The following is a 26,876-nucleotide window of genomic DNA, read 5'->3' as shown; positions in this document are numbered from 1 at the left end:
GGGAAAATAAAAATGAGGATTAAGGGGAATGACTGAAAAAACTGAATGTAATAATATGCAGTAGATATGATTTATACTAGTCTCTAGAAATGCTTTGTTGTTCCAAGCATTTTGTGAAATGATGGGCTGTCCGTCTGATCTGTACCTAGCAGGACGATGGACCTGTCTTGAGTAAGAATATTCTGAAATCTTATATGAGAAGCACATCTCTCCATGTATAGACTGTAAATTCTATTCACATTTGTTTTATGATTTGAGAACTGCATCTTGAGTGCAGAAGGCAAAACCTAAAATAAATCCCATTGACATCTGCAAGGTGTGCTTTTGTTGCATTCTGAGAGTCACATAGATATACACAGAGTCCTATAGTGTAAACCTATAGCAAAACCTACGTGGATCAATGTGCTGTGATGTCCAAAGATCCAGATTTACTGGAAAGGAAGTTATTGCTATTCCTAGCTTTTTGTTGCAGGGAAGATGTATAGTCTTTCTATACATACAAACCATATACACAAATGTTCGTTTGTGACCAAAATTCTTAATACTTGATGATGCAGGATCTTGCATATTAGCTGAGTGACAGATTATAGAATGCCTATTGTGTTGTGGCTTATAAGTCTCTACTGAAGTTTCTTAAATGTTTTGATGAGGAAAGATTGGTCTTCTGTATGTAAGTGGGGATCCTACAAGGGAACCTACCCCCTTTCTTTTCTACATACTTCTTCTCTTCCTCCCATGCTTTGAGACATGTATGCTTTGAGAGCATATCTGCTTTATTTACAGTTAGCCCCATAACTTTTTAATACTTATACTAACTGATGATTAATATCTTTGGTAGGGGACAGTAGTTTTTTATAACATGAGAAAAATATATGAAAGGGCTATGAAGGAAATGAAAAAAATTCTCCTCTTTAGTAATTAGGCCATGTTCTATATTGTACATGAATTATCTGTGGTATCTGTAACAATGATAGTGTTGTTACTTTTCAATAACAAACCCTTCAGAAATGGGATGAGCAACAGAGCTTTAAGGACAAAAAAGATTTAAGGCTAACTTTTTTTCAAATGTGGATTCCTGCAGTTAGGCTTTTAAGATCAAGATTTTCAGAAGTGACTTGTAATTATGAACATTACCCCCTTCACTTTGTCAAGTTGGACACCCTAAAATGGAGGTGCAGTGTCAGAATTGAGATGAGTAAATTACATTTTGCCACAGAAATATAATTTTGATGCTCTCTGCTTCAATAGGAGTTACATGTTGGTGAAAATCAGATTGAAGTGTTAAGTGCAGAGCATCTTAAGCATCTGAATTCTCTCTGCGTGTTAGAGCTTAGAGATAACAAGCTAAAATCACTGCCTGATGAAATTACTCTGCTTCAGGGGTTGGAGCGACTTGACTTAACCAACAATGATATCAGTAGGTAAGATTAAAAACCACATGAATCTGTGGTGAGGCATAACTAATGAAATCAGTCTTCATTGTTTGAAGCAGTGAATTATTATTCTAATAATTCTGTAGTTATAAACTTACATTGTGCTTCAGTATTTTTGTAAAACAACTAAATGATTTGGTTATAAAATAAAATTGAACCCTGAGGTGGTTCTTCTGATTCACTTTACCTTTTGTGGTCTTGATTCCACTACATCTTCTTTCTTACATGTGCTATCCTTGTGTATCTAAGATTCAGAATAGTAGGTGATCTGACTGACTGGTGCTAATCATATTCTACTTTTGTTGAAGTCACTCTCTGAAATGAGCTACTTCTATTTGCAGCTTGCCTTGTGCTCTGGGGAGTCTTCCTCAGTTGAAACTCCTGGCATTAGAGGGAAATCCTTTGAGAACTATTCGAAGAGACATGTTACAGGTAAGTACACTTAGGAATCAAATACAGCTTGATATATCAAACTGTGTTAAAGGACTTTATTAAAATTACAAAGGCAAGCTCTCAAAAGTTAGGGAATGCCAGAATTAAGGTTGATTGTGTAACCTTAATTATGTTGTCTCCTGCCATATGTATGAATTATGATAGTCTTTAGTTACATTATTATATCCTGTCTTTTTCCACAGAACCCCTACCTTATTCAGTGCACAGGATGGATGATGATAAATTAATGAGTAGCTATTCAGTAGTGTTTTCTCCTCATTCTTCAGTGTGTGACCTGCATACTATTCAAACCCTGCTCTGAATACAGAATTATTAATTTCCTTGTGGGCTTTTCTGTGGCACTGTGAAGGAATTGACTCCTTGTGGCCGGGTGCAGGTGTAGTAGACTCTCCTCATTCTGGGTATGCCCTGCAGATAACTGCTCCAGCCCTGTAATGGTCTGCCCCCTCTTGTGACTCAGCCCCCCGTCCAGGTCCCATATTGATGTCTGCCCTTTTTGGGATATATAAAGAGTCCAGCAATAGACAGACCTATGGTCAGGCGAAGGGCTCCAGAACTCACCTGGTCGGGGTCTCGGGCTCTTGACTCTTCTTTGACTTCAAGGTCTTCTCTTGTCCAAATTCCCCCATATGAAGAACAGGCACCTGCCCTCTCCTAAGGTTCCAATTCCAGGTGCAATAGTACGCAGCTAAATTATGCACCCAAAATACTATATGCTGCTTCCCTGGATCACTTCCTACTAGTCCCCTCTTTCCCAATGCATAGTCACTAAAAAACTGAAATCAAAGGTAAAGTCTCAGACCTTCTGCATGTCCTTCCTTTTTGGGTTTGGCAAAGTCACCATAGCCAGAAAGCTCCGGCAGCTGGACCACCTGTGAAGGTCTCTTTATCTCCATTGTCTTCCCTCCTACAGAGCTGGTCTGTTCTCCTTTTGAGCTCCTCCTCCAAGCCATACCTGCTTTGCAGGTGTGGCAGGGTAGGGTTTCCCAGGCCCAGAGTTGGTTCTTAATTCCTCCTTCCTGGTACAGGGTTGAATACCCCGTCACAGGTTCTTATCACTATAGTATCTGAGTGCTTCAGAATGATTGTTTACAATACCCCTGTGAAGTGAGGGTATGGTATTATCCCCATTTTACAGATGGGGAACTGAGAAATTTAAGGTCAGAAGTATCCGCTAATTTTAGCTGCCCAATTCGAGACAGCTAGAACCTGATTTTTCGGAGCACTTAGCATTATATAGCACTCTGTATGTTCAGAGCAGAACTTCAGCTGCAGTTTTGTGTGATTCAGCGCTTCTGTAAATCAGACCCCAGGATCTTAAATTAGGCACCAGTAAATGAAGAACACACAATCAGTAACCACATATGAAAAGTTTGGTTTAAATGAATTTCCTAGCATCATATAGAAGCTCTGTGTCAGAGGCAGGCATGGAATCCAGTTTCCCCAGAACAGCATTCATCTGCCTTAACCATGAGACCATCCATTTTCTTTCTGCAATTCTCTGCCTTGTTCACTACACACCTTTTCAGGGCGTACATTTACTGGGGTGTGTCAGGTTACAGCTCCTCTTCCAACTCCTCCAAAACCTCTTACTGAGATTCTGGTTGTGCTTCTTCCCTAACCTCTTGATTTTTGCACACCCATCTGTGGCTCCACAAAATTGCAGGACCACTTCGTCAACCTCCTGGTGTTGACCAATGTGGCCACCCATCATACCAGGAGGAGGAAGCTGGATGCGGGGGATGCTCTTTGACTATGGGGCCTATTTCCGTTCCCTTCTCCAATCATGCCTCTGAGCAGAGTCCACTGACTCCCCGGACTCCTTTGAGGAGCAGTGGGTGCTGTCAGGGGTTCGCTGCTCGGTGTCCCCCTCTGGATCTCTGATTTTTTTTTTTTTTTTTTTTTAACCTTTGATAAAACAGGTCATTTGTTGTCCCCAGAAATCAATTGTGGCCTGGGCTTAGTGGTTCATCCTTCTTAATTGAGGGGGCAGGCCTTTAGTTATGAGTGGGCCTAAACCTTTATGCTTCAGTACTACAAGGAGTACTTCAGCTTCTGCAGTATTTCCAGTTTCTTCAACAAATGGGTCATGGGTCCTGTGGGAAAAATAGTATGTGAGCATGGAACTAAAGACTGTATCATAGTGAGTCATAAGGGGGACAAATTAAGGTTTCACAGGCAACATTAATTCTGGCACTTCTTAACTTTTGGGTGCTTAACTTAGGAACCTTAATAATGTTCTTTTAATGTATTTTTTGTGTAATTTCCTGCGTTTTTAAAAAGCAATTGAAAAATCAGAAATGCCATTGTTTGCTATTATATTGAAACCCACATGGTTCATCAGTGGGGTTGGAACCATTAGGTTCTCCACACAGACCTGTGCCGCTTGAGCTAACAGAGTAACTGATAATAAGTAAGGTGTCCAGCTGGAGTGCTGTCCTCATAGAGGATGGCAGACCCACTTTGCCTGTGGGTTTGACATATATTAGCTGATAGCAGAGGAACGGTGAGACTCAGAAAACTTGGATTCTTCACCAGGTTCTAGAGGGGAGTGTTCTCTAGTGATTGCAGATCCTTCTGCCCTGTCTCTTCCAATCTGTCCCAGTCCTGTCTCTTCCCCATCCCTGGCTCCTTGTCCCAGCCCCATTCTTCTTCCCTACATAGCCTGTCTCCATTCCTCAAGCTTCTCATCTCCGTCTCTGTGCCTAGCCAGTCCTAGTCTCCCACTCCCAAGTTGCCTGTTTGAGTTCCAATTCCCCCCTCCATTCCTAGTTTTTCTTGTTTCTACCCCAGCCCAACATCTTGTCCTCTGTCTCCTGGCCCATCCAGTTCCACCTAGCTCTTTCTTTGATCTCTCTCATCTGTTACCAGCTTCCAGTCTCTCACACTAGGTTCTGCATTCCATCTCAGTCTCCCACCCCAACCCTGCCTGGCTTCTTGTCCCAGTCTCCGATCTCTGTTTCCTTTTCCAGGTCTTTTTGCCCAGCCAGTCCCAGTACTCTCCCCATAGCCCAGCTCCTTGTCAAATGTCTTCATCCCCCCCCACTAATTTCTAATCCCAATCTCCCTCCAGCTCCTCTTCAGATCTCAGTGGTATACACTCCAGCATTCTGGTACAAATTTTTCCCCTCAGCACCTTTCAGTCCAAGTCTCCTCCATCGCCAGCTCCCAATCCCGGTCTCCTTGCTCCCTTCCCCCTTGGACTTTCAATCCCAGTCTCCATCCTCCCCCAACTCCCAGTCACAGTTTCTCTCTTCCCCTCCTCTCCAGTCCCAATCTCACTAGGCTCCTTGTCCCATCCTTTCCCTGCTGCTAGTCCAGCTCTTGTCCCCTCTGCATTCCAGTTAGGTTCCCTTCTCCATGCTGCCTGGGTGTCAGCAAGGAGATCACTGAGAGCACTTCAAATACAGGCTACATTTCCTAACCTTGCAGCAGCCAGAGGTGGCAAGTAAAGGAAAAATCTGGCTTCACCCCTGTATCCTGGGGCAGGCAGGCACTTTGTGGGGAAGAGTGTACAGAAAACTGAACTGATCACTCTGTGAGGAACTCTCTACTGAGCTTGTATGAACTGAGATTTTTTCAAGGGTTTATTACATTTAGCCGAATCTGGGTTGATGTTCACAGGAACAGCCAAAGGCCCACCCCTGCCAAATTTCAAGTCTTTGCTCCAAAGCATGAAGGCATTAGAGCTTCTTAAAGAAAAGGTTACCATAATATTTTAACATTGGCAAAACAATGTGGTTTTCTCTGACTTAATTGTTGGAAATGATTGACATTTTCCCCCCAAAATTAGCCTGAGGCAGATACCAAACATGGAAATCTTCAGCCCAAATGGTTAAAGTTTTTGGCAAAGTTGATAATCAACTGAAAACATGATGATATAGTGGGAAGTGTCAGGCAACCTTAATAACATGCAGTGCTATGAGTTTTCCCTACAATACTGACTCTTTTCATTCATTGTTTCAAATAAAATTTCAGAAATACTGATTGACAAGTGCTTTTATCTTCATGTTTTTTCTCTGCATTTTTAGAAAGGCACCCAAGAACTCCTAAAGTATCTGAGAAGCAAAATCCAAGGTACAGTATTACTTTGCAATATATGTTGAAAGAAGAGACTTTTGCTTTTTGTTTGTTTGTTTTTTTTAAACTGTTGTGGCTTTAAATGCATTAGAACTTAGAACAATTGCCCTGGTTATCTTGTCCAGTTCTCCTAATATGATTAGCAGTGCTCTTTTTCCACAACAATTTGTTTTTATAATTTAACACTGATGTTCTTTTCCTCATTTTCACAGAGGATGACACCAATTTGACTATATCCAAATAATAAGAATTTGTTCTGGGGTATTTAGAATAATGGTAATTTAAATTGCTTTCCTCTTGTGGTCGTATGAGTTTATGGCCTCTAAACTCTGCAGAAGGAATTCAGATGGTAGCTTTTCCTCTGAACCTCCTAGTTGACCTACATCCTTCAGTTCACCATTTTTAAGCTCCTTCATCTGCCCAGTGGCTTGATTGTACAGTGAGAAATGCTGATCCTCTATTTGAGTGTTAATTGTACTTGCAAAATAATATAACCCTCAGGATTACAAATTTAAACTGCCCAAGATAGGTGTTATGTGTAGGTGAGTCTGCCTTAAATAATCTTTTATGAAACGAGGACTTACTTTAGCTAATTAAGAATATAAACAGAATTTTTGGATTGCCTGAAACTAAACATTTAAATCCAGGTCCATCTGAACTGGCTTCTCCCCATTTAGTAATTTATTTCCATTAGCGATGTTGTGGCTAACATAAAAATCTCAAACTAGAGAATTAGATTGAATGTTTCAGGAGAGTTATTTCTCTGGACAGCCAGTTTGAAATTTTGGTGGGGTACTTTCCCCTTATGTTGAATAGAGAAAACTGATTTGATCTTGGAAGACATAGATGCTACATTTGAATCTAGTCTCTACCTCTCTGGATAGGAGAGTCAAAACGCTATGTAATAGTGTGAAAGACCGTGGATAAAATTTTCAAAAGCACCTAAGTGAAAAATAAGAAAATAGATTGGGGGTGGGGGGTGGGAACTGAGCCCTAGCCACCCCACTGCCTGTGCTTGTTTCTGCTCTTTTCAACTGCACCAGACCTTTCTAACCTATTTCTCAGGATCTTTCATTTAAATGTGTCTGTCATAAAGCTAGTGGAAAAAATATGGTAGTATGCCTGAAAACAAATTAAAATATCTAGTTATTTGATTTACATGGTAAATAAATTACCTCATACACTTAGGAATTTAGAGAAACTTTCTCCATTTAATATAGAAGGGTCCTTGATAGCTTATAGCCTGAGCATAGCTGTTTGAATACACATACTCAGGACCATTTTTCCTTCTAGTATAATACCTTTCACTGACTATATATGGTTGATTTATTCCTTTTTATAATGTGTTTATCTCTTTGCACCAGAAGATGGCAGTATTAAACAATCAGTTCAGTGCCTTGTACAGGATTGCACATGGCTTTTGAAATGTCAGGTTCTTCGATATTGTCCTGAAAAATTAAATACTTGCACTAACTGGGTAAAGTGAGTATGGATATAGGTAGTTTATCAGACTCACTTAGTTTATATAGAGATGCTATGCTGTAGATGATAAAGTTATTATCATACACTTATTGCAATATCTATCTAGGTATTGCACCTGTTACTAGGAGGTCTGAGAGCTAGATAAACTGATGACAGCAGCAGTCCTGTTTCATAGAAGTTTGGCTTGAAAAATAATGCATGTTGTTGTTTTTGACCCCTCTGTAGTAAAAGCGTGACTGGATGTGTTAAAAGATAGGAAACAAAGGGTAGGTATGAATGGTCAGCTTTCAGAATGGAGAGAGGTAAATAGTGGTGTCCCCCATGGGTCTGTTCTGGGCCCAGTCCTATTCAACATATTCATAAATGATCTGGAAAAAGGGGTAAACAGTGAGGTGGCAAAATTTGCAGATGATACAAAATTACTAAGGATAGTTAAGACCCAGGTAGACTGCGAAGAGCTACAAAAAGATCTCTCAAAACTGCATGACTGGGCAACAAAATGGCAGATGAAATGCAAAGTAATACACATTGGAAAGCATAATCCCAACTATACATATAAAATGATGGGGTCTAAATTAGCTGATACCACTCAAGAAAGAGATCTTGGAGTCATTGTGGATAGTTCTCTGAAAACATCCACTCAATGTGCAGTGGCAGTCAAAAAAGCGAACAGAATACTGGGAATAATTAAGGAAGGGATAGATAATAGGACAGAAAATATCATGTTGCCTCTGTATAAATCCATGGTATGCCCACATCTTGAATACTGTGTGCAGATGTGGTCGCCCCATCTCAAAAAAGATATATTGGAATTGGAAAAGATTCAGAAAAGGGCAACAAATATGATTAGGGGAATGGAATGGCTTCTGTATGAGGAGAGATTGATAAGACTGGGACTTTTCAGCTTGGAAAAGAGATGGCTAAGGGGAGATATGATTGAGGTCTATAAAATCATGACTGGTGTAGAGAAAGTAGATAAGGAAGTGTTGTTTACTACTTAATTAATAGGCAGCAGGTTTAAAACAAATAAAAGGAAGTATTTGTTCACACAATGCACAGTCAACCTGTGGAACTCCTTGCAGAGGATGTTGTGAAGGCCACGACCATAACAGGGTTCAAAAAAGAACTAGATGAATTCATGGAGGATAGGTCCAGCAATGGCTATTAGCCAGGACGGCCAGGAATGGTGTCCCTGGCCTCTGTTTGCCAGAAGCTGGGAGTGAGTGACGGGATGGATCACTTGATGATTACCTGCTCTGTTCATTCCCTCTGGGGCACCTGGCACTGTCTACTGTCGGAAGACAGTATACAGGGCTAGATGGACCTTTGGTCTGACCCAGTAGAGCCATTCTTATGTTAATCTACATCTGCTCCCATGCATTTTTTCATAAGTGCTGCTTAAAGTCTGTATAGTTTCCTTTCTTAGTGGAAACTAGGCTTCTAATATAGTTGTACTTTGACAGATTCTTATATTAACCCCGGGTACATGGTGTCTTAAAGCCTGTTGCCACAGCTCCAATAATGCACAGTTATAGATTTGGATTCTTTAATTCTCTGGATTTACTAAAGAGATACATTCCAGACTGTTCTCTAACCCCTGATGCCATTTTCCTCAAGATGACCGATAAACAGTAGGAACTCTAGAGAGAGGGTACTACATTTGTGCTTATACAAGTATTAACATCTATTAAATGCTGTTTTTTACATGTATGGTTATGTTTTCTCTAGATGATATAACTAGCCCAAGTGAGGGGTCTCCTGTGACAGCCATGACTCTTCCAAGTGAGTCAAGGATTAACATTCATGCCATAACTGCATTAAAAGTATTAGAATATAGGTATGTGTTTCACAAGGCTATCTATTTCTAGAACTGTAAGAATCCTTTCTTGTTTTACATTTCCTTTGTTTTCAGACTCAGTGCTAGAGCTGGTCAAAATATTTTTGATGAAACTTTTTTCTGTAAAAAAACATTGTTTTATCAAAACTGAAACATTTTGTGGAAATGTATCAGTTTGGACAAAAATTTCATCAAGAAGATTTCTTGGGTCAAGACAGCCAGAGAGCCAGGCACTCGTCCAGAACTGCCCAGTGATTAGGACACACACCTAGGATGTGTGGGATGTCTACACTGCAATTAGACACCCATGGTTGGCCCATGTCAGCTGACAGGCTTGTGGCACTCAGGCTGCAGGGCTCTATAATTGCGGTGTAGATATTTTTGGCTCAAGCTGCAGCCTGAGCTCTGGGACTTTCCCACCTTGCAGGGTTCTAGAGCCCTGTCTGCAGCCAGCGCATGGTACATCTACACTTCAGTTAAACAGCCCTTTAGCCCAAGTCTTGGGAGCCTGAGGCAGCTGGCACAGGCCAGCTATGGATTTTTAATTGCAGTCCCAGCATCTTTTCCTCTGGCACTTACATGTTTGAGGGATTGATTTGGCCCAAGAATGCGCATCTTCTAAGGTCTGACCACAGATCAGGATCACAGCATGAGGTGATAAAATTGCCTGTGCACGAGGTACCATGGCACCATGTTCTGATAGCCTTCTGGTTAAGAGGAATTCAAAAACATCCACATTTCAGTAAATTTTTCTGCTAATTATCTTTCTAAAAGAGGAAGAATGTCCAGTTAATGAACAGAGACTGATTGACATGTTCATGTTACTCTGCTAAATAAGATGCTTTTTGTTTAGTGAGAAACGAGCAGCTGTGATTCCTGATGAAATATTTAATGCAGTCGGAAGCAATTCTGTCACTACTGTAAACTTCAGCAAGAATCAGCTGAATGAAATTCCAAAAAGGTATAGCTACTTCTTAGTAGATGTCATTCCACATCCTAATAATTCTTCTCTCTCCTTGTCCCTCAGCAATGTATTAAAACGTTGTGTTTTTAACCTTGTTGCCAAGAATATTTACTCCATATCTTAATTTCTACTTCAAGACGTATTTTATGTTATGATGCTATGAATAAGACAATTGCACCTTTTATTAAAAAGGACTTTGCTTATTCCGAGTAGTGTGCAGGTATCTTACATAGACGCTAATTGTAAGTGAAAGAAGCATAGCTAGGAGAAGAGATGGCTGAGTAATACTTTCATTACACACATGCATGCGTGTGTGTGTTTTTATTTTTTTGCTTTGCTAAGAGTTGTTGAAACAAATAAGGGGATACTTCAATGACACTTCACATAATAAAAATACAGTACAGCCAGTTGACTGGTTTGTTGAATCTGTAGGATTCTTCATTGTTATCACCACAAAGTGGTTCACCTTTTCCTATCCAAAGAAATAATTTGTGTGGAGCCACTGCTTTGAGAGCTGACAGCTGTGTGCTATAGATGAGGTCCAACTTAAAATGCAACTTTTGCAGGTACTTCAGCTTAGTGTTTCCTACAAGCATAAATAATTTCAACATTTTCCCCCTTCAGTGATAGTCTGGAAGACTCTCCAAGCATAAAGCCACTAGTACTGTAGCTTTAGATATTATTGGACTTCATTCTACCTCAATGGAAGTCCACGGAAAGTGTCGCAGTAAAGCACTTAAGAGTGTGCTGTACTAGATAAAAAGGAAGACATGATCCCTGCCCCAAGGAACTTGCAGACTAAATAGATGACACAGGAATGCGCTTAATTCTAATTTATTTAATAGCACAGTGATATATTTTTTACAACATGAATTACTGTTTGTGGGCCTCAAGAAAGAAGTGAGTTTTCAGGAGGGATTCTGATGCTTAAAAGGGGAGCTGAGAGCTACTGAAATTGACTCCCCTGTCTGGCACAATAGCCTTGTGTCTCAAGCTAGGAGCCAGGGATCAGAACTGCCAGAGATGAAGAGTCAGAAAGAGAGCCCACCCAGGGGAAGGAGGAGCCACAATCCTGATTAGGGCCTCTAGGGGCTACAGTAAAATAAAAAATATTATCTGGTAAGAGGAACACCCAGCCTTGTGCTCTGACAAGCAGAGTATATAAGCTGCAGTGCCTAGACACACACAAATGTGAATGAAATAACATTCACTCTTGGTTCTATATCTTAGCTAGTTTCTTGCTGTTATACGGTATTTTGCATACATACCACAGTTTTGATCTTGCAGTCCTTATTCAAACAAAACTTGTATTATTTTAAATGGGAGTCTCACTTGAGTAGAAGCTGTAGAATTGAGCCCTGCATGAATGCTTATAAACTCTTCTGGGAAGGACCATCTCTTCATATGTTTGTACAGCCCTAGCACAATAAGGCTGTGATCCTAACTGGGGTCTCTAAGCAACACTGTAATATAAATATATAATAATCATATATGCCTGCATGTCTAGACATAGACCTGTTATTTATTTGTATTGTAATAGTGCCCAGCAGCCCTTATAATGGACCAGGACTCCATTGTACTAGGCACTGAACAAAAACAAATACAACTGATAGGAACAGCCATTTTGTTCTATTTCCTAAATGAAAATCTCTCTTCAATGCCAGTGTATTCCTAGAATTCTGTAGAAAAATCAGTTTATTAAACCAGTGTTTGTGCCTGTGTGTAAACGGCCCCATTTGTTTAGTCACTGTATTAAAGACTGGGGGAGTAAAGTGTAGGTGAACCGCGTATGTGAATAACTGCTTGAAGGAATTTCAGGAGAAATCACAATTTGGAGAGATGAGTACTCTGCGTGTTAATTACCTTCCTTATTGGTTAAAGTAAGGCCTTAATCTGAGGGATTTCAATTAAACTTCATGAACTTCCAAATAGTTCACATCGGAGTGTCTCAAAATTATCTCAGTACACTGCTTACCAGAGCAACAAATACAATGTTCTCTGTAATTCACAATAATGATACAATGAAATAGAAATGAAAGACTGGAATTTAATTTCAGCATTGAAACAAGCTATTGCATTTCATTGTGGTAATAAGAAGATGACTCTTCGGTGCCTTTTTAGTAATACAGAATTTACAGTGTGGAAGTTAACAGTGAAAGTCCAGTCTGTTTTTGCCATAGCTTTCTGAAATATTTTGTTTGCTGATTGTACTTTAATGGTCAAGCCTGACACTTGGATGAGTGAGGGCAACCTTAGAAAGTTAACTGTGGGCTTTTGCCTTGGCATTAAAATATAAGCCTCAAGGACAGTCAGCTTTCATAAGTGCATCTCCCATTATTTTCTTCCTGTCAACATTGCCACTGAAATCCCAAAGAGCACAGAAAATACCTGACTTGTAAATGAAAGTCCCATAACAAGGAAGTTGTTTTTTATAAATTACAGACACACACAATAAAAAGGGTGATGTTTTACTCATGTAATAAACTTTATTTGTAATGGGTTGCAGGATTGTGGAGCTGAAAGAATCAGTCTGTGATGTCAATCTCGGCTTCAATAAACTCTGTTCCATTTCCTTGGAGCTCTGTGTACTTCATAAATTGACACACTTGGATATCAGGTTTGTGATGTTTTGCTGGGCTTCCTTTTAGAGTAATTTCTTTTCATGCCATTTTAAACCAACCCCTGGTACAGTATTGCAGTACTGAAATAATCTTTCATTTTCCTAATTGTTTCTATGATGGTTGAACAGTTGGCAGGCTTGGAGTTGGATGGTGATCAGGTGGCCTAGACCTAACCATTGAAAATTGATCAAGTGGACAAGCCCTAAGTAAATAAGACATGAACTGACTGAAATGCTCTGCATCAGGGATGTAAACGCTGTCATGGAGTTTAAGTGACTCTGAGAAAAGAGCCTTAAGGGCAGTTGTGACAGCAGTGCCAAACAGTTACGCTTTCTGAGAATTACTCCTGGGACAATTCTGCGGGACTGTGTGCCCGCAGAAAACACCCCTCCTGCAGAAGTCCTGTGCTTCCCTGCAGAAAACAGAAGGGAAGCTGCGTGGGGGGACAACGACCATGGGCACAGTTTTGGTGGGGGATTGACCCCCCCCAACAGAGGCGAGGTGTGGAGGAACACAGGGTTACATGCCACTGTCCCTCCTTCCCCCATTTCTGCAAGCGCAGAGCTGCCCTGCTGAAGGAGGCTGCAAAGTGGGCTCCTCTGACTCTGCAGCTGAACGCTGCCTCCTGGGTCCTAGTGCCAGTCAAGCTCCTCCTTTCTAGGAGCCTTCCTCTTCTCTGTGCAACAGTGAGTGCCCGTGGTGGGGCGGGGAAAATGAGGGCAGGGGAGTGAGAGGGTGGGGGGGAAGAGCCAGTGGGGAAGGCGGGGTTGGAATAGGGCAGGGGGAGGGGAATGTGGGAGTGAGGCAAAGGTGCTGGAACTAGAGGTGCTGGGTGCTGCCGCATCTCCTGGCTTGAAGTGGTTTCCATTATATACAGGTTCGATGGCTTGGTTCAGTGGCTCTCAGCACCCCCACTATACAAATTGCTCCAGCACCCCTGGAGTGAGGGGGGGAGGATGAGGCATGGGGTATTGGGGGAGGGAGATGAGATGGGGAAGAAAAGGCGATAAGGAAATCGCAGGGGGAAGCAGGAGCCCAGCATGCGGTGTCCCCTGGGCAGCAGCTGAGGCTCCCCCGTTAAGCAGGCCCATCGAACCCTCAGCCTGACAAGCCATACCCCCCTACACCTGGACCCCCCTGACAAGCCCCCACACCCAGACATCCAGCCCACTGAGCCTCAACCAGCTACACCTGGACCCCCATCCCATCAAGCCCCACTCCCCCAGCACGCAGATTCCCCCACTGAGCCCCCCACACCGACACCTCCTATCGAGTCTCATCTTCCCACACCCAGACCCCCCCGCTGAGCCCCAACCACCTTCACCTGGATCCCTTGCAGAGTGCCATTGCCCCTGCACCCGGAACCCCTCCTTCCAACGAGCCCCTGTGCATCCAGATCTCCCACACAGAAACTTCTCACCCTACACCTGGATCCCCTCGTACTAAGCCCCTTCACCCTTGGATCCTGCTAGGCTGAGCCTGCCTGTCTGCACCTGGTGCAGAGGGGCTGGGGTCCGGGATGTTTCTGGGGCAGACCTGACCCTTGCATTTTGTCAGGGTCAGGTGCAGCCTCACTGCCAAGTCCCTGTACCAGGGGAGGTGGGAGCTTCAGGATGATCTCCCACCTCAATGTAGCCAACGGAGTCACATTTATTTATTGACAAATACAATTTGCAGAATTTTACAATATTGTGTTTGTAATTTTTTTGGTGCAGAATTCCCTCGGGAGTAGAGATTAATAAGCTTGGAGTGTGTCCTTGGGCAACTATATTTGTAGTGGCTTCAGTAACTTCCAGTAGGCACCTTATTGTCATTCAGATAAACACATTTAATCTTCATAACTTCTCAGGGTGTTCATTCAAGGTGGTGGAATTGTCATTGGCACTTATTACCAGGGTATAGTGCAAAGTGAAAAGTAGCCAGACACAGCACCTTGCTTTGGCTTAGTTACATTTAAACCAGCTTGTTTTAATTTATGTGCTGCTGAAGAGGGAGAAGTGGGAGGAAGAGTTAGGCTGCAAGTTGCAGGGATGGGCAAGACCATGTGAGGTGGTTGATGGGGAGGGAACCAGGCTGAGTGCCCCAGGAAGGGAGTGAGGGCAGATTTGTTTAGTCTAAGACTGCAACATTTAATGACCCTCATTGATTAGTCCCCCTTACTTGAGTACTATATATGAAATGGCCCATTCCATCTCCTCGAGCCCCCTTTCTCTTCTCATTTAAGCAGCTCCTGAAAACCTTTTAAGAAAGAGGGTGGGTTTGGGCAACATCATTGTACATATGTTCTGTGTTAGGCCAGGTCTACACTACCCCCCTAATTCGAACTAAGGTACGCAACTTCAGCTACGTGAATAACGTAGCTGAAGTTCGAAGTACCTTAGTTCGAACTTACCTTGGTCCACACTCGGCAGGCAGGCTCCCCCGTCGACTCCGCGGTACTCCTCTCGCCGAACTGGAGTACCGCAGTCGACGGCGAGCACTTCCGGGTTCGACTTATCGCGTCCAGACTAGACGCGATAAGTCGAACCCAGAAGTTCGATCGCTCGCCGCCGAACTACCGGGTAAGTGTAGCCAAGGCCTTAGAGGTGGGGTGGGGGATGCCAGCTCTTTGCACACTTTGACTGAAATGTTCTCAACTGTAACTACATGTTATTTTAGTCCATAAACTTGGATGGATCTTTGTATGTCACTCTGACCATTGTACAATGCTGGGTACACATTACAGTGCTATATAAATGCAATATTGAAATTATGGCAGTGACTTGATTAAAGATTTGATTTACTTAATTCCTACTCCATACATACTAAAAGTTCTTGTCAAATGAAAGTGATGCCACATTACAAAATGTTTGGGTATGTCTTTGTTAAAATCTGTTCTCTGACTGGCAAAAATCAAATGCTAAAGAAAACAATGATTTCGATGCCCATCTGCACTAACTCTGGTTTTGGCATACCCACGAGGCAGTTGACTGGTTTAGCATGTTAGTAACATCAGCCCAAGGACAGACTAGCAACTTTTGCTTTCTGGAAAACCTTAAATTTGTTAAAGGGGTAGTAAATGCTCCTTTTCTTTGTTTACAATTCAGAAATAACTTTTTGACATCTTTACCTGAGGAAATGGAAGCACTGATAAGACTGCAAATAATAAATCTTTGCTTCAATAGGTAAGTACCCTTGCAGATAGACCTATTAACATATCATGAGAATTAGGCAAAGACCATCATGTGGCAATCCTGTTTGAAGCAATGTGCATGGGAGAATAAAAATGACAATGCTTCCCCTCCTCAATACTACTGAGCCTGTTCATATTAGGGTTCTGATTCTGCTAGTAAAGAAGTTTTGTTTCCACATCACTAATGAAAACAATGGAGAATAATTTGAGATGTTAGTTACCTCGTTTAATTGTTTTTTTTCAATGAGAAAAACACCTTTTTCCTGCTTTCCCAGCCTCAATAAGTACTTTAAATGTTCAAAGCATTCTGCAAAATATGTTAACTAAGGAATTGGATTGCACTGCACTGCATGTCTTATTAAGCAGGTGTAAGTGTTCTTTGGTTCTATCTGCTGATAATTAACACAGGAATATTCTGTCACTGATGCTGGGAGGGGAGCACCTGATAGGAAAAATACTCTGTACTTGTGATTTTGTTTGTAAAGGGTGTCTGTGGGTATTTTTGAGGGTTTCCTGCCGGTCACTGGCTTCATCCTGTTTCTGTCATAGACAATTCTTGTAAAATCCTGGCCCTACTGAAGTCAATGGAGGTTTCGACTCTTCATATTTTACCAACGATAAAGGGTTTACAGACCTGAGCTATCTACCAAAGCCTTTCACTTTCTTGACTTGTAATGAGCTTGCATCTCCCACTTTTAGTTAGTGGTGGCTCATGGTTTTAGGAAGAAACTGCTTTATCATGATTTGGAGCAGGCTTGAACATTTGACACCATTGCTAAGCAGAGCTTTTCAGGGCAAACTGCTTCTTACACTCCTGACCAGCTTGTTGTCTGTTTGTTTGGCAGGACACAATGTGTGAAAGTATAGATTTTGATTCCTTTCTTCCTTTTGCAAACGGCATTGCTGGTTCGTTTCATACAATTTTCAGCCCATTTAAAAAAGGATCAGTTTTACAAGAAAATATAAATTGTCCCTTGTGCCTGTTCCAGGTTTTTTAATTGAAACCATATGTCAATTTGCTTGAATGTATCAAAGTCAGCACTTTGCTGGATCAGGCCCTATGTGAACAGTGAATAAGGGAACTTTCTTCAGTAGCAGATAGAATCATAGAAGATCAGGGCTGGAAGAGACCTCAGGAGGCCATCTAGTCCAACCCCCTGCTCAAAGCAGGACCAACAGCAACTAAATCATCCCAGCCAGGGCTTTGTCAAACCTGGCTTTAAAAAGCTCTAAGGATGGAGATTCCACCACCTCCCTAGGTAACCCATTCCAGTGCTTCACCACCCTCCTAGTGAAACAGTGTTTCCTAATATCCAACCTAGACCTCCCCCCTCCCCCCCCCACGCAACTTGAGACCATTGCTTCTTCTTCTGTCATCTGCCACCACTGAAAACAGCCGAGCTCCATCCTCTTTGGAACCCCCCTTCAGGTAGTGGAAGGCTGCTATCAAATCCCCCTCACTCTTCTCTTCTGCAGACTAAACAAGCCCAATTCCCTCAGCCTCTCCTTATAAGTCATGTGCCCCAGAATGTCCCTTCCACCCCAGCCCTCCTGTCCCCCTGCCCCAGGGTACCTGGTACTAGGCTGTGATGCATAGAGATGCTAGCTTTCTCTGCCTATGCTGGTGCCAATTGGGGCCAAACTTTTAAAACAGTTTACAAAGCACAATGGGATTTATCGGCATACACTCTTCTGCATGCACAGTATGGTGCGTATTTTTCAAAGAACTTACTGCTGCAGCAAATGGCTGGTGCTTGCAGGGAGCAATATGTGTCACTTGTTTCCTGAGGCATAGTTGTTATTTAGTAGTAATCAGAGCTAGTTATATATTTATAACAGTGATTTAAATAGATTCCGATTGATATTTATTCTCTTTCTAATTCCCATCTCATTTGGGCGCTGCAGAGAATGGCAGGCCCCTCCTGCCTTCGCTAGTGATTCCTTCCTCCAGGCAGCAATACACGTGGCTAAACCCAGTGTGGCTGGCTCCATTGCTCCGATCGAGCCTGCCCCTGCCTCTCACAAGCTATGCTTAAAGTGTTTTAAAAAACAGTCTCCCAAAGCACTCCCCTTGTCTGACCACCCTGGCTGCAGCAAGACTCTTGAAAATGTTGCCATTAAAAGAGCAGAATAAAAACTGAGAGTGGGAAGAAAGACACCCCCCTCCATCCCCCCAAAAAACCCACCCCATTGTGAACTCTGATTCGATCTGTAACATCTCAGTGTTTTTCCAACAAGAAAAAAATTAATAGAATTCTGTGGGGTGGAAGTAATTTTCCTTCCGCTAAGACAATCAACGCACATTCTGTTTAACACAGGATTGTTTTAATTGCGGTTTTTTTTTAATGACTAAGTGAAGATCCGTTTTGTTTTTAAGCAGTATTGAAGGTTCTTCCTGTATTAATATTTAAAAGGAAAACACTCTTTTTGGAACCAAATCTTGCCTGTGTCTTAATTAATGAAAACAAGCTGTGAAAATGGTGGGGTGATTTAGTTTTTTTGCCAAATCACTGGGTGCTATGCATTATGCTAGAAATACAGCTGTTAGTATTTAGCAGAATCTATAAATAGTTTGTAGATAAGTATTTCTGAAACATTTTTAAATTGTGTGGTGCAGTACATCCATTACTAGTGTTGCAGAGCTGCATTAGTCAGCTGTCATGGTAAGGGAGCAGTGGGTGGATAAAATGCTGGATGATTACAAGTAACGAAGCTTCTACTTAATTTCTTTGTGCCATGGACCATAAACATGGTGTCTGTAAATGAAGGGCTCTTGTTTTAATATAAAAAGTGGTCATAAGTATAGTGGGATTTGGGGTGGGGGGTTGGTATCTGAATGGTGACAATTTTTCATGGGTATAAAACAAGCAGGATTAAGCTTGGGGAATGTAGTGAATGTGTTTACAGGAACTGTTAGCTCAGACTGTAGGAGGAATATGTCCGGCTGACATCATTGCTACGCTCAGTTTTACAAAATGAGTGCTGCTGGCCTTTTGTTCTCTGTCCCATAAGCACCGAGCAGTCATCATACAAATTACATTCTGCTTTTATGTTTGTGAAATAGATTAATCAGTATTACTGCCACCCTCCCAAAAATGCGTGTTTAAAATGTATCTTTAATTAGTTATTATTAAACAAATTCAGTTAAATCTAGTCTTTCACCTTACTATTACTGTTTTGTTACCCATTTTTTATATCTGTGTTTCTGATTTGATTCCTTACGTGAATTTATTTTCATTTTTTGGTAGGTTTAAAATATTTCCCAATGTTCTTTATCGCATCCCAACACTTGAAACTATCCTACTCAGTAACAATCAGGTTGGATCCATAGACCCTCTGCAAATAAGGAAGATAGACAAGCTTGGCACCTTAGACCTTCAGAATAATGACCTCCTTCAAGTGCCACCAGAACTTGGAAACTGCGTAAATCTTAGGTGACTTTTTTTTTTTTTTTAATACTGCACGGTAACGTGGTTTTGATAACTGTTTTTTAGGCCTTTTTTTAGTCACAAGGAAAATGGTAGAGTAACAGTGTATTTGTGTGTTGGTCTAAATTCATAAAATGCTTGACCTCTAGTCATCAGCTATGAAGCAGCTTCAATTTTTTTCATAGTTTCTCAAGACTAATTGAGAATACAGGAAATTTTTGGTTCATGATTTTATTTATCTATTAAACACGAACAAAGTAACATGAAAATTATACTTCGCATTAGAGGCTTTCTCACGTTACATAGGGGTACTTGAATGTGGAGTTTGGCCTTGAGCATCAAACTTGACCATTAGTCCAACTTAATAAACCCACAATTTAGGAAAATTTAGAATTAAGCTGCTGGTCTGCTCTTAACTTGCCTTATCTTCACTTACTTCAGGGATTGTTCATAACAGAGGATTGTCCTCAGACTCAGGTATAGTGCCCCATTTATTGACATTTGTCCCATGGCCATTTGTCAAAGGTAATTTGTTAAAAGACTTAACAGTAGGCTGCCCAAAGATTCTGCACTAAGACTGGTATTTAATATATTGATCAGTGATCAGGAAGGGGCGGGTTAGTAAAGTGTCATCATTTGCAAAGGACACAATATTTAGAGTAGATGAGTGGAAAAGCCACTGAGGAATTTCATAACAGAGATAGGTGAATGGACAATGTGATGGCAGATGAATACAGCGGTGACGTCTGTATGATAACCCATATTGGAAGGAATAATTTGAACTTCTCAACTACATTCGTAGGTTCTAAATTACTTTGCGCATTCAGGAGAAAGATCTGGATATAGTTGTATAAGCTCCATGAAAATCTCTGCTCGGTGTGCTTCAGCAGTGTTTAAATAGGAAAAAAAACCAAAATGTTAGGGTGCATAAAGAATGTGATGGAAAATAACACTTAAAAATTATATGGGCACTTTATAAATTAATTTTAGGTCCTCACCTGGCATACTCTGTTCAGTCCTGCTTGTTCAATCTCAATGTTTATCTAGAGACTAGTGGTTCAGAGATGGGGATTGCAAATTATTAGGGGCATAACAAGACTTCCTCACGAGGAGAGAATGAAAGATTTGGGACTGTTCTGGTTTAGAGAAGAGATTTTAAAAAAAGTCAAAAAATGATTGTTACAGAGAAGGTAAATTGAAAGCAAATATGTACTTTTTTTCACACTACAGGATTGGGGGGGTTGATGAAAGTGGAAAGTAACAAATTTACATTGATAAAAGGAAATGTGTGTACACACTAGAGCTGGTCAGGAATTTTTCTACAAAACAGTTTTTGTCAGAAAATGCCAGTTAGTTGAAACCACAGCTTTTCATAGGAAAGGATGGTTTCAATGCAACTTTCATTAGGAAGGTTTCTTAGGTCCAAGGTGGGGGAAGTGAGAAAGAGAGGCCAGTGGTTAGCCACTCACCTGGGATGGAGGGCACATGCCTGGTTGTGGGAGACCCTGGGTCTCCTCCATGCCAGGTGAGTGCTTTAACTCCTGGTTAGATTCAATAGGTAGCCATTTTGAGAATATAAGTTCTCAAGCTTCAGGGAATAATCCAACCCCTTACATGAAAGAGTTTGAATAGAAACTTGCCCTAGGGGCTAGTCATTTCACCACTGTGATGCTACTGGTGTTGACAAAGACAAGATACTAGACTAAATGGGTCTCTGGTCTGGCAGTTCCTGTGTTCCTTCTTGCAATTCATTAAATAAAATTTATGTTTAAAATTAAGGTTTTGAAGTCGTACAGGGACAAATAACTTTTTCAATAACCACTCTTCAGCCTACCACTAGCTTTACCAATTTAAACCATTTTTGTGAATGAAATGGAAATCTCAAGTGGGCAGACAGCTTGTATATCAAGCTTCAGTTCAACATAGTTTAAAATGGCCAAGTTATGAACCCTAGCACTGCTTTTTCCAATAGAAGTAGCAGTTGTTCTCTTACCATAGTGGCATAAGTGAGAACCACCTGCTGCACAACTGATTTGGCTTGAGAAGAGGTGCTGAGTCACCCAAATTTCTCAGAGTAAACAGCATGCTTGTTTTTCTGACTGGGGATTTTACAAGTGACTTTGTTTTAGATTTATTGGATAATCACATTTTCAAGAACATGAATGTATGGGCTATGAGACTCTTGCAGACTTATGGAGTGTAGTTTTCTTCTAAACTCTAAAACTACCCTATGTAGCACTGACCAATGCTGTTCATGAGTAGAATTTTAATATGTTAGTTAACACAACAAAAATACCTCTTTTTTTCCCTATTTAGACAGGGTCTAAGGGTCTGACTAGTTCAGCAAAACACAGATCTTAGGTGATAGGGAAGGCTTGAAGGGAACATATGGGAATGTGCTCTGGTGACAGGACTTGTGCTTACCTGAGGGCCTGTGCATAACAACTGAGTTGAGAAAAGGTAATGTTGCCATTTAGCGTAGCTCAGTGCTACAACCAGTTATTCCCACTGATTTTATTATTTATTTTTTATAAACGCTCCCTCTCCCCCCCCCCCCCCCCGGCCGGGGGTTTTACTGAAAAAGTATGTGTTCCCCTATATGTACAGTAGTGCAGTATTGCAGGGCACATGTGTATATTATGCACACACAAAACTATCCATCACTACATCTCTGTTGGCATACTATTAGCACTTGAATTAGACCAATATGAAATAGAGTAGCAGAAATTCATAATGTAGTATTACTATTCCATCTTTAAGCAGGATTCTTTTATTTTTCTAAAGAACCATAAGTGTGCATGGTGTATGAATGTGCTGGCACAAGCAAAAGCACTGACAGTAATAATTTTTATTTCTATACTTCCCCAGGACACTTCTGCTAGAAGGAAATCCATTCCGCACTCCTCGAGCAGCCATTTTGGCAAAAGGAACAGCAGCTGTACTAGAATACCTAAGAAGTCGAATTCCTACTTGATCAGAGTACACTTGTTTTTTTGTTAGGCTTATGGATCAAAATACAAGCAAGATTTTTACCATCAGAAACTCAAAGGCCATACACCATTCTAACTGACTTCCTTCCTGTTTGTCAACTATTGATTAAGCTGGCCTGTGCCATAAAGCAATTTTTAGAATACTGCTTTTACTCTGCATGTTTGAAAAAAATGCCCATCCATAAAATCTCAGCTTTTCTTCCAGAGTTGCATAGATCAATTGAAAATACCACAATGCTAATTTTCTTTATTTGTAATGCAGTGATTTCAATGGATACTACCATTAACAATGACAATTTTTTCTACAATTCAGTTTAAAAAAAAACATTTTTTATGAATTAATTTTAGGGACACTAAAGGGGTTGCATAAAAGGTAAAAAGTAAACTTTCTGATTTTCTTAGGTTTGTATTGTCCATAGCTGTGGGACCAAATGCTTTATAGCAGGTGACCTCTTAATCAAATAGGTAAGTGTTTCACACTGTCTGTCTCCTGTTAAATGCCTGAAACCTTAAATTACACACCAATGCTATAATAATGGTAAGGATACAGTATGAACTGTGCTACAAAGAGTGTGAAGAATGTTTTTACAAAAGTGATTGAATTCTACTTGTTTGACTAGTAATGAATAAATGTTTCCTGTTGGGTGTAAACCATTACCTTTGTTTAGTTTAATGTACCAGTCAAGCTCTCTACCTCAATAACATTAATATATGCTTGCCATATTACATACAAATGTGTTTATTCATCCTGGAAATGGCACCTTAAGATGCATCAACACTGGTGATAAATTTGTAGGGGAATGGGTGTGTCAGATCTGAACTGTGATGCAAATGTATATACATTGCTCTTTTTTAGGCTTTTACATGCAACAAATTATAGACTAAATCAAAATTGATCACATGGTGGTTTGCATTGACTGTTCTTTGAACACTTCACTTCCAAACAGTATTGAAGACTGATAGCTTCCACGTTTCTAAGGCTATATTTTCAAGGGAATTCAGTATTGTACTGAAGGTCAGGTGGCTTTTAATTCTTACAGACTAAACTACAGTACATACATTAGGAATGGGTGAACATCTCTACCTACCTTGGCTTGCAAAAGTAATTTTTCCAAGCCTTTTTCTTCGGATTGCAACCCATTTTCCCCACCTCCCTGATTGAACTTAAAAGAAAATGAGGTAAAGAGAATCCTGTGCTAATTATTAGGAATAGAAAAGCCACCTTTTGCTACATTCACCCTGCTCATGCCTCATGCCATTAGAAGACAGCTGAAGTGGATATCCTGTATATTATGTATGGTGTGTATAAACTATGCTTTCATTCAACATTTTTCTCTTTCTCCCTTCCCCATCTCCTATCCAACAGCAAAATTAAAAAACAATTCCAATTAAACTTTCAACCCAATGATGGTTGAGTGGGTCCAAAATTAAGACAAAATAAATCCACCCATCCCTAATGTCTTACATTTAATGAGCACCTTTCATCATAAATGATCACAATACATGCAACAGCACTGAAATGTAACCCCTCTGGAGAGGGAGGACAGCAAACAGCTGGCACATAACACTACATAGCAATAGGAAAGGACAAGGAGATTGGGCGTTTGAGTAGATGTGTTACTGTTTTAAGACATCGCCCAATCCAAATAAAAAAACAACAACCCAACCCCCAAAACAAATGGCAATGTATTTATGTGGGAAGGCTAATGGTTGAAGGCCAAAGTTGCCCCTATTTGAATGAATGGTACCCAGCATTTTATAGCTATATCAAGTCTAACATTTAGATTACTGAGGCACTCTTCCAGCTTCTATACAAAGCACGTTCTATACAGACACTGAATTTTAGACTTTCAGGTGCTGTAGCTTTTCTTCATACAGTTGCGATAATTTTACAGTAGAACCTCAGACTTTCGAACACTTTGGAAATGGAGGTTGTGCGTAACTCTGAACAAACAAACATTATGGTTGTTCTTTCAAAAGTTTACCACTAACCATTGAGTTAATACAGTTTGAAATTTTACTATACAGAAGAAAAATAAAATGCTGCTTTTAACCATCTTCATTTAAATGAAACAAGCACAAAACCAGTTTCAACTCTTTTTTTTTAAACTTTCCCTTAATTATTTTAATAGTTTACATTTAACACACTAGTGTGCTGTATTTGCTTTTTTTTTTTTTTTTTGTCTCTACTGCTGCCTGATTGCATACTTCCAATTCCAAATGAGGTGTGTGGTTGACTGGGCAGCTCATAACTCTGAGGTTCTACTGTATGATGCCTCACCAGAAGAATACTCAAACACTTGTTTAATGAGAGGAGAATACAGGCAAGTTTTGGTATGGGTTTGGTTTTTTTTAATCTGAACTTTTTAAACTAACTGTATCAATTAAAACTAATGGCAGAGTCTCAAGCATTATCCCCTCAGGTTAAATATTTAGTGAAGATTTGAAAACTGCATCTTTATCTTCACTACTTTTTTCCTCATTAAATCAAACAACATATTAACAAGCAGTTTAAAAGGAACTAGCTAGAGACCAACAACTCTTTCCATAAGCCAGACAACACAGCAGTACAATTAATTACCTTTGGATAACTGATATCCCTTCTTATATTAAAAGATGACAAAAGTTTGTTACAATAATGTGACATTTTTATTATTTGTACAATAAAGAGACTTTTTTTAATGTTATTCAAAACACTTTTTAAATACTGAAAAAGTTGGTACACCAAAGCCGAAAAATGGCTCTGCTATACACTGCACAGCATTGTTTTAGTCCCTGTATTTTTTTATGTACAGAAAGCATCTGCAAAATGCATTCTAAACACAATATGCACCTTACCAATTAGTGTCAATACATAAAATAAAACTGGAAGGATACAACTTGCATGTGCAAATTAACTAACAAGATAATTGATTTCACTGAATCAATAGATTTAAAATATAGTTTTAAAGTACCTTTTTGCACATAAAATGAAGCAGCTTTCAAGTTCAGTAAGTCCTTATACTGCAAAACCATTAAATACATTCACAATCTATGTTAATAAAGTAGTAAATATTTCTTCATTCAGCTTTATTTACATCAATACTGTAATTAAACTGAAAAGTACAGTTAGTCATCTGTAATATAGCAATCTTTTTAACACATACAAAAATGACTTTTTTGTATATAATTTAAGCTCAATATCACAATTATCTCAAAATATTAATTACAATACAGCCATCTCCATCATAATTAAACATGTCTTTTATAAAATGGTAAAATTTTTAATAAAGTAAGCTGTTGGTTTTGAACTGGATACAGTACTCACAAGTAGAAAACTTAACATAAGTCTTTGTTTTGACCATGATTTCAGAGTAAACCCACTTAGGCTAGCAAAGAGGCCTAAAAGGCCCCAATTGATAAAGATCAAGCCTCTTGTGCTGCACTGTTGTGGCTTGTTGGTGGTTCTTCATTAAATGCTTTACAAGGGGGCAAGTAAATACTATATGCAATGAAATGGAGTGCATTCATATACAGAATATCTGCTTGAATTGTCTGAGGCTATTAATGCTCATAAGAATTTCTAAAGAAACAAGGAACTGTTTAAAATGCTATAAGTATCAAATAATACCTTCTGAGAATTTACTTTTGCAAAGGTGAAATTTCATTGAGGTCTGATCAAAATTCAAACTGCCACTCTGAGGAAAAGGAGCTCTGGTTACATTGCCTGGCCTCTGGGTGTCACTGTTGTGCTGCACACATATGGCTGTAAGGCCATTTATTTAGCATAGCAAAACTGGAGTCATAAAAAGACCAACTCAATTAATATCCAATCCAAACTACTGGCCTGAAAGTTGCATCATTGCTTTTATGTTTAGCTCATATTTACAGTACAGTGAAATAAACAAATCTGGTTAATAAAAAAGCAAAATTTATAATTTTATTCCACTTATTTGAAATCTAAAATTGACTGGATGACTATTTTATTTTAATACTTGCATTTGGAAGTTTAAAATATAAAAAACCCAGACACAGAAAATGAAAAGCTAGTAAGTATATCTTACTCTTGGATGGCCAATTCAAAGCCCACTGTTGGCGGTTGCAATTTCGTGTCCTTTTATGAAGATTAGCAAACGGGTGGTTATATTAATGTTTACTTTAGTCCCAATTGGGCTTGCATGGTAATTTCTGAGCACGAGGTGAGTGGCGGCTGAACCCAGTACATTCACAAGCTAACTGTACAGAAAGTTGACAATACCCTTTTCTAGTTAGGAAGATGGGGGGCACAGATTGCAAAGCTAGTTGAGCTAATGGATATGACCTTAAATTCCCATTGACTTCCCTGGGAGTTGGGACATGTATCCTGTGGCAGAATCAGGTCCTATGCGTCTTTTGAATGGTCACTTGCACAGGATAGGAAGAGAAACTATGGTTTGT

At 40.1% G+C, this 26,876-nt stretch overlaps 1 protein-coding gene across 4 annotated transcripts in view; it reads left to right on the top strand.

Moving 5' to 3' along the window:
- The window catches only part of LRRC40 (leucine rich repeat containing 40), a 31,129-nt gene extending 7,768 nt beyond the window's left edge, over window positions 1-23,361 (top strand). For 3 of the 4 annotated variants that reach the window (XM_005285501.4, XM_042851327.2, XM_065554033.1), the window contains exons 7-15: window positions 1,249-1,421; window positions 1,775-1,865; window positions 5,918-5,963; window positions 9,177-9,285; window positions 10,139-10,246; window positions 12,756-12,866; window positions 15,957-16,034; window positions 19,291-19,476; window positions 22,339-23,361. In XM_005285501.4, coding sequence (XP_005285558.2) covers window positions 1,249-1,421; window positions 1,775-1,865; window positions 5,918-5,963; window positions 9,177-9,285; window positions 10,139-10,246; window positions 12,756-12,866; window positions 15,957-16,034; window positions 19,291-19,476; window positions 22,339-22,444 — 1,008 coding nt within the window. In that variant the 3' untranslated portion in view covers window positions 22,445-23,361. The remainder of the gene's footprint in view (window positions 1-1,248; window positions 1,422-1,774; window positions 1,866-5,917; window positions 5,964-9,176; window positions 9,286-10,138; window positions 10,247-12,755; window positions 12,867-15,956; window positions 16,035-19,290; window positions 19,477-22,338) is intronic. The other variant, XM_008172572.4, reaches the window with a different exon arrangement.
- The last annotated feature ends 3,515 nt before the right edge of the window (window positions 23,362-26,876 follow it).

Source organism: Chrysemys picta, chromosome 8 (genome assembly GCF_011386835.1).
Source record: "Chrysemys picta bellii isolate R12L10 chromosome 8, ASM1138683v2, whole genome shotgun sequence".
Classification (NCBI taxonomy): Eukaryota; Metazoa; Chordata; order Testudines; family Emydidae; genus Chrysemys; species Chrysemys picta.
The sequence above is the reverse complement of the archived record's forward strand: the minus strand, read 5'-3'. Positions and strand labels throughout refer to the sequence as shown.